Below are 15,724 nucleotides of genomic sequence, written 5' to 3' on the forward strand. Positions count from 1 at the left end.
CGATGCGCTCTCACGACAGCTCACTTTCTCGGAGAGTGGCGACTCCATCCCGAGACGATCCGGCTGATCTGGAGTCGATTCGGGGAAGCTCAGGTAGACCTGTTTGCTTCCCGCGAGTCCTCCCACTGCCAGCTATATTCTCCCTGACCGAGGGGCACGGACGCACTGGCACACAGCTGGCCTCGGGCTTTACGCAAGTATGCATTTCCCCCAGTGAGCCTACTCGCACAGACACTGTGCAAGGTCAGGGAGGACGAGGAGCAGGTCCTGCTGGTCGCGCCGTATTGGCCCACCCGGACCTGGTTTCCGGAACTCATTCTCCTCGCGACAGCCCCTCCCTGGCGTATCCCTCTGAGGAAGGAACTCCTTTCTCAGGGGCTCGGCACCATATGGCACCCGCGTCCAGATCTGTGGAACCTCCAGGTGTGGCTCCTGGACGGGACGCGGCAGACTTAAGTGGTCTACCACAGGCCGTGGTAGACACCATCACTCAGGCTAGAGCTCCTTCAACAAGGCAAGCCTATGCTCTGAAGTGGAGTCTGTTCGCGAACTGGTGTTCTTCTCGCCGGGAAGACCCCCGAAGATGCACGATTGGAGTAGTGCTTTCTTTCCTGCAAGAAAGGTTGGAGCGTAGGCTGTCACCCTCCACCTTGAAGGTGTATGTGGCTGCTATCGCGGCCCATCACGATGCAGTGGACGGCCGGTCCGTGGGAAAGCATGATCTCATCGTGAGGTTCCTGAGGGGTGCCAGGAGGTTGAATCCGCCTAGGCCACCCCTGATGCCCTCCTGGGACCTCTCTATCGTCCTGGCGGGACTTCAGAGGGGTCCCTTTGAGCCGCTGGACTCAGTCGAGCTGAAATTCCTGTCGGCTAAGACAGCGCTCCTGACCGCGCTCACTTCCATCAAGAGGGTCGGGGACCTCCAAGCATTTTCGGTGAGCGAAGAGTGCCTTGTGTTCGGGCCGGACTACTCTCACGTTGTCCTGAGACCCCGGCCGGGATACGTGCCCAAGGTTCCCACCACGCCCTTCCGTGATCAGGTGGTGAACCTGCAAGCACTGCCTTCGGAGGAGGCAGATCCAGTCTTGGCGTTGCTGTGTCCCGTAAGAGCATTGCGCATATACGTGGACCGCACCCGGAGCTTCAGAAGCTCTGAGCAGCTCTTTGTCTGCCACGGAGGTCAGCAGAAAGGGAAGGCTGTCTCCAAGCAGAGGTTGGCCCACTGGATAGTGGAGGCCATCGCCTTGGCGTACCAATCCCAAGGCGAGCCGTGCCCCCTTGGGGTGAGGGCTCACTCCACACGGAGTGTTGCCTCCTCCTATGCGTTGTCGCACGGCGCCTCTTTGGCAGACAGCTGTAGAGCTGCGGGCTGGGCGACAACGAACACCTTCGCGAGATTTTACAGTCTCCGCGTGGAGCCAGTCTCTTCCCGTGTGTTGGGTAACAGGTAAGTGGCGGGAAGAGTTGGCCGGTGTCACGCTTGCTGCGCCATTCCCCCTCACCCGGGGATACGAGCGCCTGTTTTCCTCCTCCAGTTCAGTTCCCCGGACGGCGAACCCTGGTGGAGACCTCCAGCACCCCCGGCAGTCAGACTGGGCGGAGCAGTCTGACGCCAGGCCCAGTACTGGTGCTAGCTCGCCCGGGTCTCCGGTCAGCCCCTGTACTCGGCTAGGTGTCCGTATGGCCTGATTCCCTTCGGGTAATCCCACACGTGTATTCATCCACGGTACGGTTTCCCTCACGGTAAACCCGTGTCTTCCCTTTGGCAGAGCTCTGTCAGGCCCTGCTGGCAGCCCTCCTCCCTACTCCTAGGTAGGATCTGCCCCAGGGTCCAGTCGTATGTAGTACTGCCCCAGGCCTGGGTCAGTCCATATCAGTGTCTCCACATGTTACCTCCCTTCGGGCAGGATGTGGCCTCCGTAGCGCCCTTCTCCGGAAGGCTCGCTTCCCCGTCGTTACCGCCAAGCTGTAACAACAAATAGGAAAGACTTGAAGCAGTCTTTCATAGAAGGTCAAAATCCCTTCCGATTTCTTGGGGAAAGGAACAGCGGCTTGGCTATCTCCAGCAGCAATGTACTCAGTGGTCCCTGCGGGCACCAAGGTTAGCGAATTTGCGCTGGGGCGATGGGAAGGTTGCGACCTTCGCATGGCATTTGTCTGTCACGCACTAGCTTGGCAACATTTGCATGCATAAGGTCGTGACGGGGTTCAGGTTGTGGCGCTTTCCATATGACCCCTATGTCGTCACGACATAACTCGTAGTGACCGACAGATAGGGAACGTCTCGGTTACGTACGTAACCCTCGTTCCCTGATGGAGGGAACGGAGACGTTATGTCCCCATGCCACAATCTTGAACCATCGCTGGTTGCCAGGGACACGTTCTCGGCTCCTCAGCGGGTAAAACCGGATGAGTGGATGCAGCTGTCGCCCTTTTATACCCGTATGCACGGGGAGTGGCTCAGGTATGCAAAATCCACTAGCCAATTTCATTGGCGTTTTCTCTTAAGTCAGAGATGATTGGGGCTTCCAAGTAAATCCCCTATGTCGTCACGACATAACGTCTCCGTTCCCTCCATCAGGGAACGAGGGTTACGTACGTAACCGAGACGTTATGTGTAATCAAATGGAATGACAGGGGAAAAGTATTGAACTACTGAAATTTATTTAATACTTCGTACAAAAGACTTTGTTGGTAATGACAGCTTCAAGATGCCTCCTGTATGGATAGTGGCATATATTGCTCAGGTGTGATTTTGGCCCCTTCTTCCACACAAACAGTCTTCAAATCTTGAAGGTTCTGTGGGCCTTTTCTATGAACTCTGATCTTTAGTTCTTATTTTCTATTGGATTCAAGTCAGGTGATTGGCTGCGCCATTCTAGCAGCTTTATTTTCTTTCTCTGAAACCAACTGAGGGTTTCCTTTGCTGTGTTTGGGATCATTGTCTTGCTGAAATGTCCACCCTTGTTTCATCTTCATCATCCTGGTGTTGGGAATGAACCAGCTAATATTAATTTCAACTGACAAGGGGCAGGATTGCGTTCTAATTACTGATAGATTTCAGCTGGTGTCTTGGCTTTCCATGGCTTTTTGCACCTCCCTTTCTTCATGTGTTCAATACTTTTTCCCTGTGTCATTCCATTTTATTACACATAACTTAATTTCTGAACTTATTTGTTTTGTTTTCTTTGTATGTATGGATTACTTGGGTTGTTATTGACAACTGGTGAAAATTTCATGTGACGTGTTCAATACTTATTTTACCCGCTGTATATCAAACTTTATATAGAGCTGTGTGATTATAGTTTGCGATGATATAAACAGTTGCGCGGCTGTGGTTTGTTACATATGCAGGTAAAGTTGGATGCACTATATATCCATCTTTAAATATATCACTGTTAGTCATGCTATTGCACTATTTAAAGCTTTTAAAACTTCTTAAAAACGTACATTTAAAATGTACAGTAATTCACTTCTGGAAAAAAATATATTGATAATTAAGTTTGTTAGTATGGGTGTTCAGAATTGTTTGTTCAGCAAAATGCTGCCATTGATATAAAACTGGAATGCTAATGAATAGCGCAGTTCAGATATGAAAGAACTGGAGAAATGAAAGGTAGCCAATCAAATCTTGCTGGTCTTAAATGGTTTCTAAGTCTGGTCGTGCTAGTTTTAGAGGAGTTTTGGACACTTTTCAGCTAAGGAAACCAGCTCAGCTTAGCTAAAATGGCTTGGTCAGGCTATAGGAGAACATCCTAAAAACCTAAAATATTCAACTGCAATATAAGCTAAAGCAGTACAATCAATTTTGAACTAATATCAGAACCTAGACAAATAATTCACAAACGATGATCAAAATGCTTCAAATAAGATATTTTGTTCATTGAACTAAAATCACTGGTTCAAAATGACACAACATCAAAGTATTACTTTTTCAAAATGCAAGTGACACATTACATCTGATTTGAGTGTTCATTTCATTACAATGATCTAACTATCAATTGATACAACTGCTCAAAGTGCTGAGTAACTGTTGCATAACTCTTTTGATGCATAGATATTTTATGGAAAATGATGGACAATATTACACGTTTAGATTATGAAAGTGAAGCAACTGAGGACTGAGGATGTTCAGGTATGATCAATTGTTGATATTTCCAAAAATTCTATATCATTGTTATGAGTATTTGTTTTTCCTACAGTAAATGTCTTTTTAGAGGGTGACAGAGCTGGATGGTAATGAAAACCATTCATATTTTTGGTTGAGACAGGCTTTAACCTGCGAAGACATGGAGGAGAGGTTGAGAGCCCAGCGGTTAAGAAACGGGGCCCAGAATGATGTTCTCTGTGGGGCCTGGCCACCCCCCACTGAACGTAATTTTGAGGGGCCTCATAGCAAAATCAGTGCAATGGGCCCAGAATTCCTAGCAGAGACACTGAGTGCAATCATGGTTTCAGGCCCACCTTGTATTTACCCCCATACTTCCCTTTCCTTACTGTAACCCAACTGAGGAATTTTTCTCCACATGGAGGTGGAAGGTTTACGATAGGCACCCTCACAAACAAGTCTCTTTTGACATCACAGGAGACCAATGTCAGGCCTATATTTGCCACGCCAGACCATTTTTTTCCAAGATGTTTAGTTAATGAAAACATCCATTGTGATGTGGATGAGAACCAGTGGCCAAATCCACAAGACAAGGCTGATGAAAGCATAGAAGCGTAGTGAGGAACACTCATATTTTACAGTGACAGGGCAATGCTATGTAATTAACTTTACCCTTCAGTTGCTGATCTTAGCTGGTTTAACCAGTGTTTTTTTTTTTTTTTAGCTGGGTTAAGCTAATTATATAGAATTACAATCCAAAATTGGTAATTATATAATACGGTTTATCATTTTAGGTGCTTTTGAAATAAAACTGCCCCGTCTGTTCCATAAGCAAACATAATTGTGCTTCATTGCTGAAAATACATCAACAATATGCTAAGAGCATGAAGTGTCAGTCCAACTAATCTAAATAAAAAGTCCCGTCACTCTCGAAATACAACTCTGCAGGAAATTTGGGTCACCAGCCTGTTTGAAAAAGCGCCGAGGAGCTTTTCTTGTTGTCTTGATTTGTTTATGTGCAGAAAAAGAGTGTAGGAGACCTCTGACGTTTATTCTGGCAGGTCCTGATGATGTAAGAAGCAAGCGCGGGGGCTTTTGACTGTATTAGAGCATTTCTTCTCTTCTTGTTTTAATTTTCCCTTTCCTCACCCCTCTCTCAGGCTCTAATCATTCTGTTAGACTGACGCTAATTAAACAGAGCAGAGAGTAAGTGTCATGTATGATTAGCTTTGTAACGTGGCAGTGGTGCCGGCGCTCGGCAATGCTGTGGCAGGTGCTATACTGAGGGCTGTGGAGCAAGGTGACAAAGAGAGAAAGGGAACACACACTTTGACAGGGAAGAAGGCAAGTCGCAGAGAAAAGGAGATGCAGAAAAACACAGTAAGAGAAAGGAGCTGGTGAAAAATGGCCACACTAACCTGAGGTTTCCTTTGTTGGTGGCATATTTGATGTGATTGCAGATGTAATTAAACATTCCATGAGCGGTTGTGCAGTCTCGAGCATCGAACACCTCCAAGTTTTCAAGAAGAGAAATTCCTTATTAGGACACTTTTTCTTCTCATTATCACTGCATTTCAATAGGCATCACACATGGTTTGATGAAGGATGGATTTTTGGACGAAAAATCATGTAATAATGTAAAAAAAACAAAAATAAAATACACAATACCTGTAGTTTGGACCACTGGATCCGTCCCACACAGCGAGCTGCATTTCTCCATGCATGTTTGGCCCCATAGATCAGCTCTGTGTCCTTCAGTTGATATGTTCCAGAAGTTCCTATCTCTTTTTTAACCTCTTCTAGCCGGTCAACATGTGCCTTTGAGCCGCATCTGTTCAGACCGAAGCCAAACATATAAACGCACATTTAGAATCTTTTCTCTACAATTAGCTAGTAATGTACTGCAAAATAAATACATAAATTAAATTTATATTTTTGTTGTGAAAAAATAAATGCATAAATTAATTTAAGGTAAGAGAATATATACTACATCTTGAATTAAGTGTACTTCTTTTACTTAAAATGACCCGTTTTAAAGCAAAAATTTAACCAAATTTAGTGAGCTTTAAGAAAAAATGGCAATGGAGTAAGAACAATAAACTTAATTCATAATATATTCTCAGCATAATCTTATTAAAAAAAAAGTCATTTTAAATCTAAAAGTAATCTTTCTTATTTTGTTTTGTTTGTCAAAGAAATTATTTTATATTATTTTTTAATATAAAAACTAAAATAGAAAATATATAACCATCCATCTTTAGTGCAAAAAATAAAACTATGTACAGTATAAAAAATATATTTTAATTTTTTTGCAGTGGTGTAGGATGTTTACAAATGAAACAGTGTGCATTAGATTTAAATTGTTCTCCTGCCTTTTGATTGACGTGTAGTACTGGTCAATAAAATCTGTTGCAAGCGGTAGCAGTTCGTCTTTTCTTCGTACTTCATCTGGTTTGCGACTGGACTGGTTTGGCACCATAACAGAGCCTATACAAACATTCTCAGTGCAGATTGGCACCTGCAAACAAAAAGCAACCAGCACAATAAGAAGACTGAGTGTGCAAATCCAAACATGCTAGAAACTTTCAGAACTGAAGGTCTATACAGAAAAATAAAATGATGACATTAAGTACTTCATTTAATTACCATCGTATCAAAATGTCATGAAATTTAAGGGGAAGCAAACATACATCCAAATAGTATTTTTAGTGCTTTTTTCTTAAAATTGTAGGTTACCTGTATAAAAGCGTATATGCAAAAGATATATAAAACAAAATTATGGCATTTTCTGGTAAGTTCATCCAGATCACTCAAAATATGGGGGGTGGGTTGTGCCAGCGGTGACATTTCTGCAAAATAATACTATTGTGATTCTGGCACATTTATCACCACTTTCACTTTTTTGGTGAGTAGCGCAAAACGATTAATGCTCTGTCACCTTTGAAAATGACACAGCACCTACATTAAACCAACCCAATAGCATTAACAAAAGCTTACATGAGATAAAAACACACAAACAAATTTTATCTTGCTTTTACAAATCTTTGAGCTCTTTTATTGTGACTCATGGTTCACTGGTACAGAAGTGCAATGTTGTACCAGGTGAGCTACAGAGCAAGTTTACATCAGAAAAGCCGTACATCTGGAGATGGTTATGTGATGCATACATGAATTAGTTTACAAATTACTTTGGCAAATGTGCTTTGATGTCATAACGTAACGTGAAAATAAGTCTTCATTGATCGATTTTGCAACATTGCAACCTATTAAAAATGTTTCTAGAAATGAAAAATGCGAATGTGTCGCTGACATGCTGCAAAACTTAAATGTCACGCAATAAGACACTTTCTTTTTAAGTTGGGAATGTTACATATCATATTCTAATGTTATTGCAGGTGTGTGAAATTTATTGTATATATGTTTCATGATCATACTCCTGGAAAACTAATGAAAAACATGTTGTTGAAAACATCCAATGGCTGGATAAGTGGCAGGCTTCATCAGAGCCTGATAAGAAGAAGCAAAGAGACAAACGGAAGTCGCTCATTGCCTTGAGGAAAATACTCATATGGTCACTATAATAAGATTAGATTTGAAGTGCACTGTCACTTTCTGTAGCTGCTAATATGCTCGCTGGATTAGGGGTGGAAATGCAAAGACAGAGCTGAAAAATAACAACAAGCCTGTCCAAGCTAGTGCTGTTAATTAAGGACTGGCTTGTTTTAATACCCCAAACTGCCCTTTCAGTCTGGTGAAGCATTTAAACCATGACTGACCTATAACCCTCGACAGTTTCAGAGTAGCCCAGCCAAAAATAACCAAAGTCTTAATATGATTGAAATACAGAACTGAAATTAAATATAAAGTAACACTGTTGTTCACTACCCATATTAAAAGATCTGACATTGTCTTCAAACCGCATTAATTTTTCAAAAATGATCTGTCTCCAGCATAACTTATAACTTACCCATGTATCCCATCTGTGGCATGTACTGGGACACCTGTGTGACTTTAACTACCCAAACAAGCATTTATACTAATGGGGCTTAGCACAAGAATGTTAAAAATAAAATAAAGACGTTCATTAGATTCCTCACATTCACCCACCATAAGGGACTGTGAATGCAGTCTTGCAGCTGTAATATTCTGTAGAGTTGGAGATGCAACCCAAAAATCCTTCAGAATGTGATATATTATAAATCATACCATCTGTAATTAGCATCAATTAGCATGCAAAGCCAGCCTTTCATGAAAGTGCACAGAACTTCATAACCCCCTCTTGGAAAGATGATTCAGATTTAGAGAGATGTCGAGAGTTCAGCAAACATGTTGTCATACAGACTAGTGTCTACGTTGAGAGACGAAGGCTAATTTTAAACCTCAGCTCATTCATGACATATAGATCCTACAGGAGCAGCAAAATTGGAAGCAAATGCTTATAGCAAAAGTCAGTTCTAGTTCTGTATCATGTCAAAATTACCATAATTATGAGTTTTGGGCACGTAAAATAGCTCATATGTTGTTGAATTCTCCCACTAAACTGTTGCGGCATAATGTAAAAACAACCAAGATGGCAGCAGCTAAAGCTACTTTGCTGGCAACCTCTGTTTTATATGGCATTTAAATATAGCCAGTCTATTTTTCAAGAAGTGAATTAAGGTAGCCTTTTTCGGTCATTACCAACAAAGCCGCACTTGGATCCATTTTGCCATTACGAGTGTTGCCATAGAAACAATTCATTCTTGTGTCTGTGAACAGGAGTAGAATCTCAGAGTTGTCATTTTGTAATTACGGTAATTCCGACACAACATCAACGCCGCATGAACCTTTGACACTGAGCCATTAGTGATTTTTTTTTTTTCTTGTTGTCGTCGTATTACTTTTGAAACACCTGAATAAGCAATGAAATAATTATTTTGATGACAAAAACTGTATTAAGTTGCTTCAGAGACTAAAAAATGTACTGAACAAATAACTGAAAAAAACAATGGTAGCTAGAACAATGGTGTTTTTTGGAATTGTACATGGAAATATGGTATTTTTAAGTACTTTCAACCATGCAAATACATAGCATGAAATGACAGAAAGCGGAAGTTCCTCTTCATCAAGCAATCGTTCAAAGTTTGGATTGACAAATCTTTGAATCAAAATGAATTTCTTACACTTAAATTGCATTCAAAACAAACTGATACCTCAGTACTATTCAAATTCAGAAAAAATGTAGCAGCAATGGTGCATTACAGATAAAACATTACTTTAAAAAATATTATTACATTTTAAAATTAACAATAAGTTTAATAAATTCTGTTGGAGTATTAGTTACTGATTGTTCATGTTTACTAACATTACACTAAAAAATGGGGTAGGATTGAAGCGATTTGCTCTTAAATTGCTAGTAAATCTTTTTAAATAATTGCGTATTGCGTAAAGTATTAAAAGCTGAAATACTGTTTTCTTGCAAAACATACTCTAATAATCTTTATGTAAAACTTCAAAAATCATTTTTAGAGCATAATATGAATAAATGAAAACTTAATGTAAAGTATTACCACAAATAAATTTAAAGTCATTTTTAATTCAGTACTGAATGGCGCACAAACCAAATAGTTTTACCACAGTATCACCACTACTTCTTTGTAAGGGCTCTGCGGTGTCAGTAATGGCAAAGATGATATTTCTTCATTACGCTCAACTAAATGTAGTTCATACATATAAGCCTACCTTGAATCAACATCAAACATACCTTGCTGGAGCTGAGATGTAAATTATCATTGTATAAAGCTCCAGTTTCCCAGTTCTTCACTTTCATGAATCTGGGGCACTTGGTGGGACTTCCATTCTGCACAGTCTTAGTGGGGGAAGCTCTCCCATGGGACTGCGGCTGTGGAGGAACAAACATTACACCTCATTAATAGCAACTCGCCTCAAATTTGTCCATCAGCAAACACTTTTATCCAAAATGGCTCCCTGTACACTAATTACAGGAACAATTCTCACAACAATTTGCAGGAACATTTTGGTTATCAACACAGACATTTAACCTTCATTATTACACTCTTAATGGTTCCTAAAGGGGTTTTTCACAGTAATGACACAGAAGAACCATTTGTGGTTTCCTAAAGAACCTTTCAGTAAACAGTTCTTAAAAGAAATATTTTTCTAGAACATTTTAATTACCTAAAGAACGCTTTTCCGCTATAAAGAACCTACTGTGCAATGGAAAGTTTCCAGTGATGTTAAATATCCTTCATGGAACCGTAGGTTCCAATAAGGAACATTTGCTTTTAAAAGTATATAGGGACGCTATCTCACGGCAATTCGTACGTATTTTACGAGGTGGCTAATTTGTACAAATTCGTACAACCTCACTCGTACGATTTAGTACGATTTGTCTAAACCCCAGTGATGGGTAGATTTAGGGGCTGGGTTAGGTGTAGGTCATTCGTACAAATTCATACGAATTGGCATTTGGCAACTCATAAAATACGTACGATTTAGCAAAAATCGTATGAATTTGTACAAGTGAGTGTATGAATTAGCCACCTCGTAAAATATGTACGAATTGGCATGAGATTGGGCTGGCCATTTAGTTCTCAAAACAATAGTTTGTTATGATTTTATGTTTGATAGTTTCTAAGAATCCCCAACATCTGAGTGAAGATAAATTATAATTGACCGTTCCCAGGGAGCTTGATTGACAAGCAATCTGATCAATCAGAGCGCAGATGTTATGTGCCGCCGCTGGTATCCGCCATCTTGCCCGACAGCTACGGTCGGTCTCCATAGAAATCCATGTCAAAACGAGGTAAAAAAGATTGACTGAATTGAAACTTTTTCAATTTAACTAAATATAAAAATGTGTGGAGGGTTAAGCTGTGCTGTTGTTGGCTGCCACAGCAATGTCAATAAGCTAAGGAATTCCTTTAAAGGGGTCATCGGATGTTTGAATTGAAATGTGTGTTGGCAGTGTGTGTACACAACCACCATATAACGATAAAAATCCACCCAGTGCTTTTTTTTTTAATCTCGATAAATCCAAACCCCTTTCTCATATAAAGCCGATCTCAGATTCTTACCAGAATTATGTAGTTCTGCACAGGCCCCTCCCACGATTGTTGATTGACAGTGGCGTCAGTCTTTGTTTTTATCACAGCTCTGCCCTGAGTGAGCTGTCATGAGTCCGCCATTGTTTCGACGCGGAGCAGTTGTAGACAAGAATATTTCCTATGCGATTGATGTGTTTTGTTGTTGGATGTAATAATGAAAATAGCAGTCGTCATTTACTCCCGACATCTGAGCCGCTGAAGACGCAGTAGATTACATTTGTTTTTGAAGGGAATGCTCCCCTGATCTACCTAAATGTGTCTATATTTGCGTGAATCATTTGTGATCCAGCTTCACCCACATAAGAAGTGAGTATAAGGGTTTTTTTTATGAATCTTTGCAAATCGCCTTTCCTAATAATGTGCTAGTTAGCCAGTTTCACAATGAATGCGGCTAAAGTTTACAGTCTCTCAGAGAGCGGCTCGGGAGAGAGGGGTGGGGTGAGCAGAGCTCATTTGCATTTAAAGGAACATGCAACAAAACGGCTTGCTGTAAACAGAGCTGTTTTTGACAAGTTAAAATGGGTATTGTTTTACACTACCACTGAGAAATGTTAACCAAAGTATGTTATAGACTTTTCATTAAGACCCTAAAGAATCATATCAAACTGGAAAATGGGCATCCGATGACCCCTTTAAAGTACTTGTTTTGTGTACCAGAAAATCTGTCATGTCCCGCACTGTATGCATGGCTTGCAGCGCTTAAGTTAAAATACTAAGTGTTAAATAATAAAAAAACATGTGCTCTTTTCATTCTGTGGACAAAACCCAGTGAACTTCACCCCGATCGGAAGCTGTATATGCATATGTGTGCTCATCTGTTTTTAGTGCAGAAACAGAATACTTTCTGATGTTTATTTATGTTCATTTAGTGCTTTACGTAAATATGAAAAGATGATCGGTTCACGTGTTTGAACTGAGGCAATACAGTCATCTGTCACAACACATTAAAGAGCCACAAAACAGTATTTCACGAGTTCACCCTTATATCTGATTGAGCAAACAGTAAGCATATTTTGGCGTGCTGTCCTGGGGGAGGGCTGAGAACTCAGAGAACTCCCCCTATCCCTAGTATGGGACGAAAATAAATTAAGAGTGAGGAGTTGGGGTGGAGGAGGGATGCCGGAAACCTGTCATAGAATAGAAGTATATATATATATATATATATATATATATATATATATATATATGTATATATATATATATATATATATATATATATATATATATATATATATATACGTATCGTGCTAGTTAGGATGATTAGCTAAACGAGTTATACCTGTGCCAATTTGGTTGATTAATCTGATTGTGCTCCTCTCGAGCCTTGTTAATAAAACATAATTTATTTGAATTTCTTGACAAAAAATTACCAAATTTGAAAGCTGAGAGTCCTGAGATCTTGTTTCATACCAGAAGTAACCTACTCTGTCTTGTCTGTCAACGCAATGTCATGTTGCGATGTATTTTTCACTGCGTGAGAACATGATGTTCAGTGTGTGAGAGCGGCAATGTTTGTCGGAGATGGCAACAGTAACTAAGGTGGGTGGGTCTTTGCGAACGGTCAATTGACAGCAATGAACTTTCTTTGCAAAGTTCTTTATTCTTATGTAGCTATTTTAACAACTAGGAAAAGGTAAAGGAATGCATGACTTACTCAAAGGTGTCAATGGGATAATCAGCACTATTAAGCGAAGTTCTAATTGAGCTTTGATTTTCAGAGAGAATAGAATACTCTCAATGACTTGCCATTCAAAAGATGAGTGTAATTTGCCACATGTACAAATGTATCAGAAGTTGACATCGTTAATCCAACAGAAATCAATCTAGCAGCCATTATATTCCTTATGAAGACCCAGTTCACAGGCCGACAGTTTCGGCACCACATCACTCGTATAATTGTGGTGGTTTCTGATGGTATGAATGCAAACTTCAATATCAGCCATGGCCCATTATGTTCGCTGTCCCCAGGAAGAATAGTGGGCGTCCTTCTCCTCAATCGATTTGATTCTCCTCAGAAGACAGATCAGTCCTTCTCTGTCTCTGGCTACACAACACACGCAACGTACACGATTATTATCTCAAAGCCACCACGCTGCACTCGGCTGGCAAGAAATGCGCCGCACTCATGTTTACGCATGTGAGACATCTGAGGCAGAACGGATGAGAAGAACTGTCTTGTCACAAGTGAAATATGAAGACAAAAGGCGGATATGATACACCCTTACATATACGAGTGTACACTGTGACAGGAAGGCAGTGCGAAAAAGAAAAGGTGTAAAATTGAAAAAGCAAACTTCAACTGAAAGGGTTTTGTAAGGATTCTGTGTACATGACAGCATGGCCCCGGGCAACAACTGACACACACACACACACACACACACACACCCAACCACGTGTGTGAACGGGGTGGAATAATCGGCAACATCATCGACACTTCGAGACCACTTACCCACACTGAAGCGCTTCAGAAACAAGCACTCGACACACTCACGCAGCATTCACAGCCCACCAGAACCCACCTTCGCTGCTGCACCTCTTTATTCAACTTAGTGCTCGACAACGGGCACTGCGGGGGAAACTGCTTTGTCTACGTCTCATCCTTCTCACCACAGCTGTATTAACACAAGCTATATTATGTAAAAGAGTAACACGAGCTGATTTGACAAACTCATTTTCACAAGCTGCTAATAAATAAAACATTTTGGAATGACTAATAAGATGAAAAGATTGTGTTTCCATGGATGTCATGGCAATTGTCTGCATAAATACCTACTGTAATACTGGCTTTATTTACTTAATATGGCTAGACAGTTACTAGAACTTTGCTTAGGTGTTTTTTGTTTATTTTTTACAGTCATCAGGGAGTTCCTATGTTGTTGAAGTGGAATTACTATGGTTGCTAAATCTATAGATGTTAATCAGATTAGATGCTGTATTGCCATATAAACCAAAGACGGGATAAACTTAGTCTTTACACTAAAACGCACTGTTTAAAGATCATAGATCATGTCAGTTTGACAACCCACAACTTTCAAAACCGTCTTATGGAAATACTGAAAGATTAAAAAAAATACCACGAAACTGCCTCGTTTTCAATTCTGTCAAAAAAAGAAATATGGCGCTATACCCTGGTCTAATGGTTTGACAATATCAATTTCTTGGTTTTAATCTATGCTCATTTTGATGAACCAACTGATTCTATAATCCAAATAATCAATCTTTTGGGCAAATCTATGCTCTTTTCAGTTAATGCTTGAACAAAAATTTACCAAACATTACTTGTAGCTCACCTCCCGTCCAATAAATCACACTTTGTGCTTTTTTACTTTTTCTCCTACTAAATTACATCTACTACTAAAATACATTCAAAATGATTGCATCACCAATCATGAATATCTAAATATATTTAGATATTCATTTAGATATTAATATTTAAAATATGAGCATGAGTTGTGATCACAATATAGCATTTCTAAATAATTTATACTACATATTGGCTATTTTTAATAACATAATAACAATAACAACAACAACAAGAATAAGAATAATGAGACAAATTTATATTTTGAAATGTAATTTAAGTCACTTTGGATGGAAGCATCTGTCAAATGCATAAATGTAAAATTGAACTTCAGCAAGTAAATGAATGTTTAGATGATCAAGTGTGCATCTGCTCGAAAATACAGCCTCTGACGTGGTAAATAATAACAGAAGGTTTTTTTATGGGTGCTGTGCAGTAAGATAGCTAATGATGAATATGCATTTAGCATCATAACAATTTGAAATAATATATTTTTGAACTAGTGGAATGCTCTTTTGACATTAGCATCCAGGAGAGGAACTATCTGTTCTATAATTGAACTAAAAAGGGGCATGAGATTAATAAAAAATATACAGTAGATGGTTAAATAGTATTGCTTGTTTTTCATGCAGAGCTTCAAAGACAGCAACATCATTGTTTAATGATGTTAGCAGCTCATCTGTCCGACTGCTTCGCACCACTTCTACTGTCTGAGCGACCCTTATTAGAGCTTAAATTATGCAGGGCGCTGCTGTTAGCCTTGGAAAACTCAGCACATTTCTAAAAAACCTCAACCCCATCAGGCAGACGGAAAGGTTATTATCATCTCAAGCATTTCAAATCATCGCACCTGCTTTGCTTTAGCGGGTTTGCAATCACTAAAGCAATGAAACATGCATTCGGTCTCGTGTTAGCAAGGTTAGCTTTCCAAAGTACAAACACTTCTTAAGAAAACAAGCTGTTCCATTTGCAGCTCAATATAGAAATGTAAAACAAGTTTAAAATGGACCAAAGCAAGCTTATAAGAACACTCACTTATCATCATCTCAGCAGCAGGAATATTCTGTGTGTCTTACAGCATGTTGAGAATGTTCTAGGCATGCTCTAGCAAATTCATTAACATTGTCAGTGAGAATATGCTAAAAGTGCAAAATTATAGAGTAGCCAAGGTCTCAAACTGTCAGACTGAAGTGAAGATTTGAAGGTGCA

The 15,724-nt window shown here is 40.2% G+C and overlaps 1 protein-coding gene across 3 annotated transcripts in view; it reads right to left on the reverse strand.

Moving 5' to 3' along the window:
• Positions 1-15,724, reverse strand: part of nos1 (nitric oxide synthase 1 (neuronal)) — a gene marked incomplete at both ends in the record, with an annotated part of 54,716 nt that overhangs the window by 33,487 nt on the left and 5,505 nt on the right. The window contains 4 exons of one of the 3 annotated variants that reach the window (XM_079417562.1): positions 5,527-5,618; positions 5,777-5,939; positions 6,481-6,626; positions 9,852-9,983. In XM_079417562.1, coding sequence (XP_079273688.1) covers positions 5,527-5,618; positions 5,777-5,939; positions 6,481-6,626; positions 9,852-9,983 — 533 coding nt within the window. Of the gene's footprint in view, positions 1-5,526; positions 5,619-5,776; positions 5,940-6,480; positions 6,627-9,851; positions 9,990-15,724 lie in introns of all 3 variants that reach the window. The other 2 variants (XM_079417561.1, XM_079417560.1) reach the window with 2 other exon arrangements.

The sequence above is a fragment of the Barbus barbus genome (genome assembly GCF_936440315.1).
Source record: "Barbus barbus genome assembly, chromosome: 5".
NCBI lineage: Eukaryota > Metazoa > Chordata > Actinopteri > Cypriniformes > Cyprinidae > Barbus > Barbus barbus.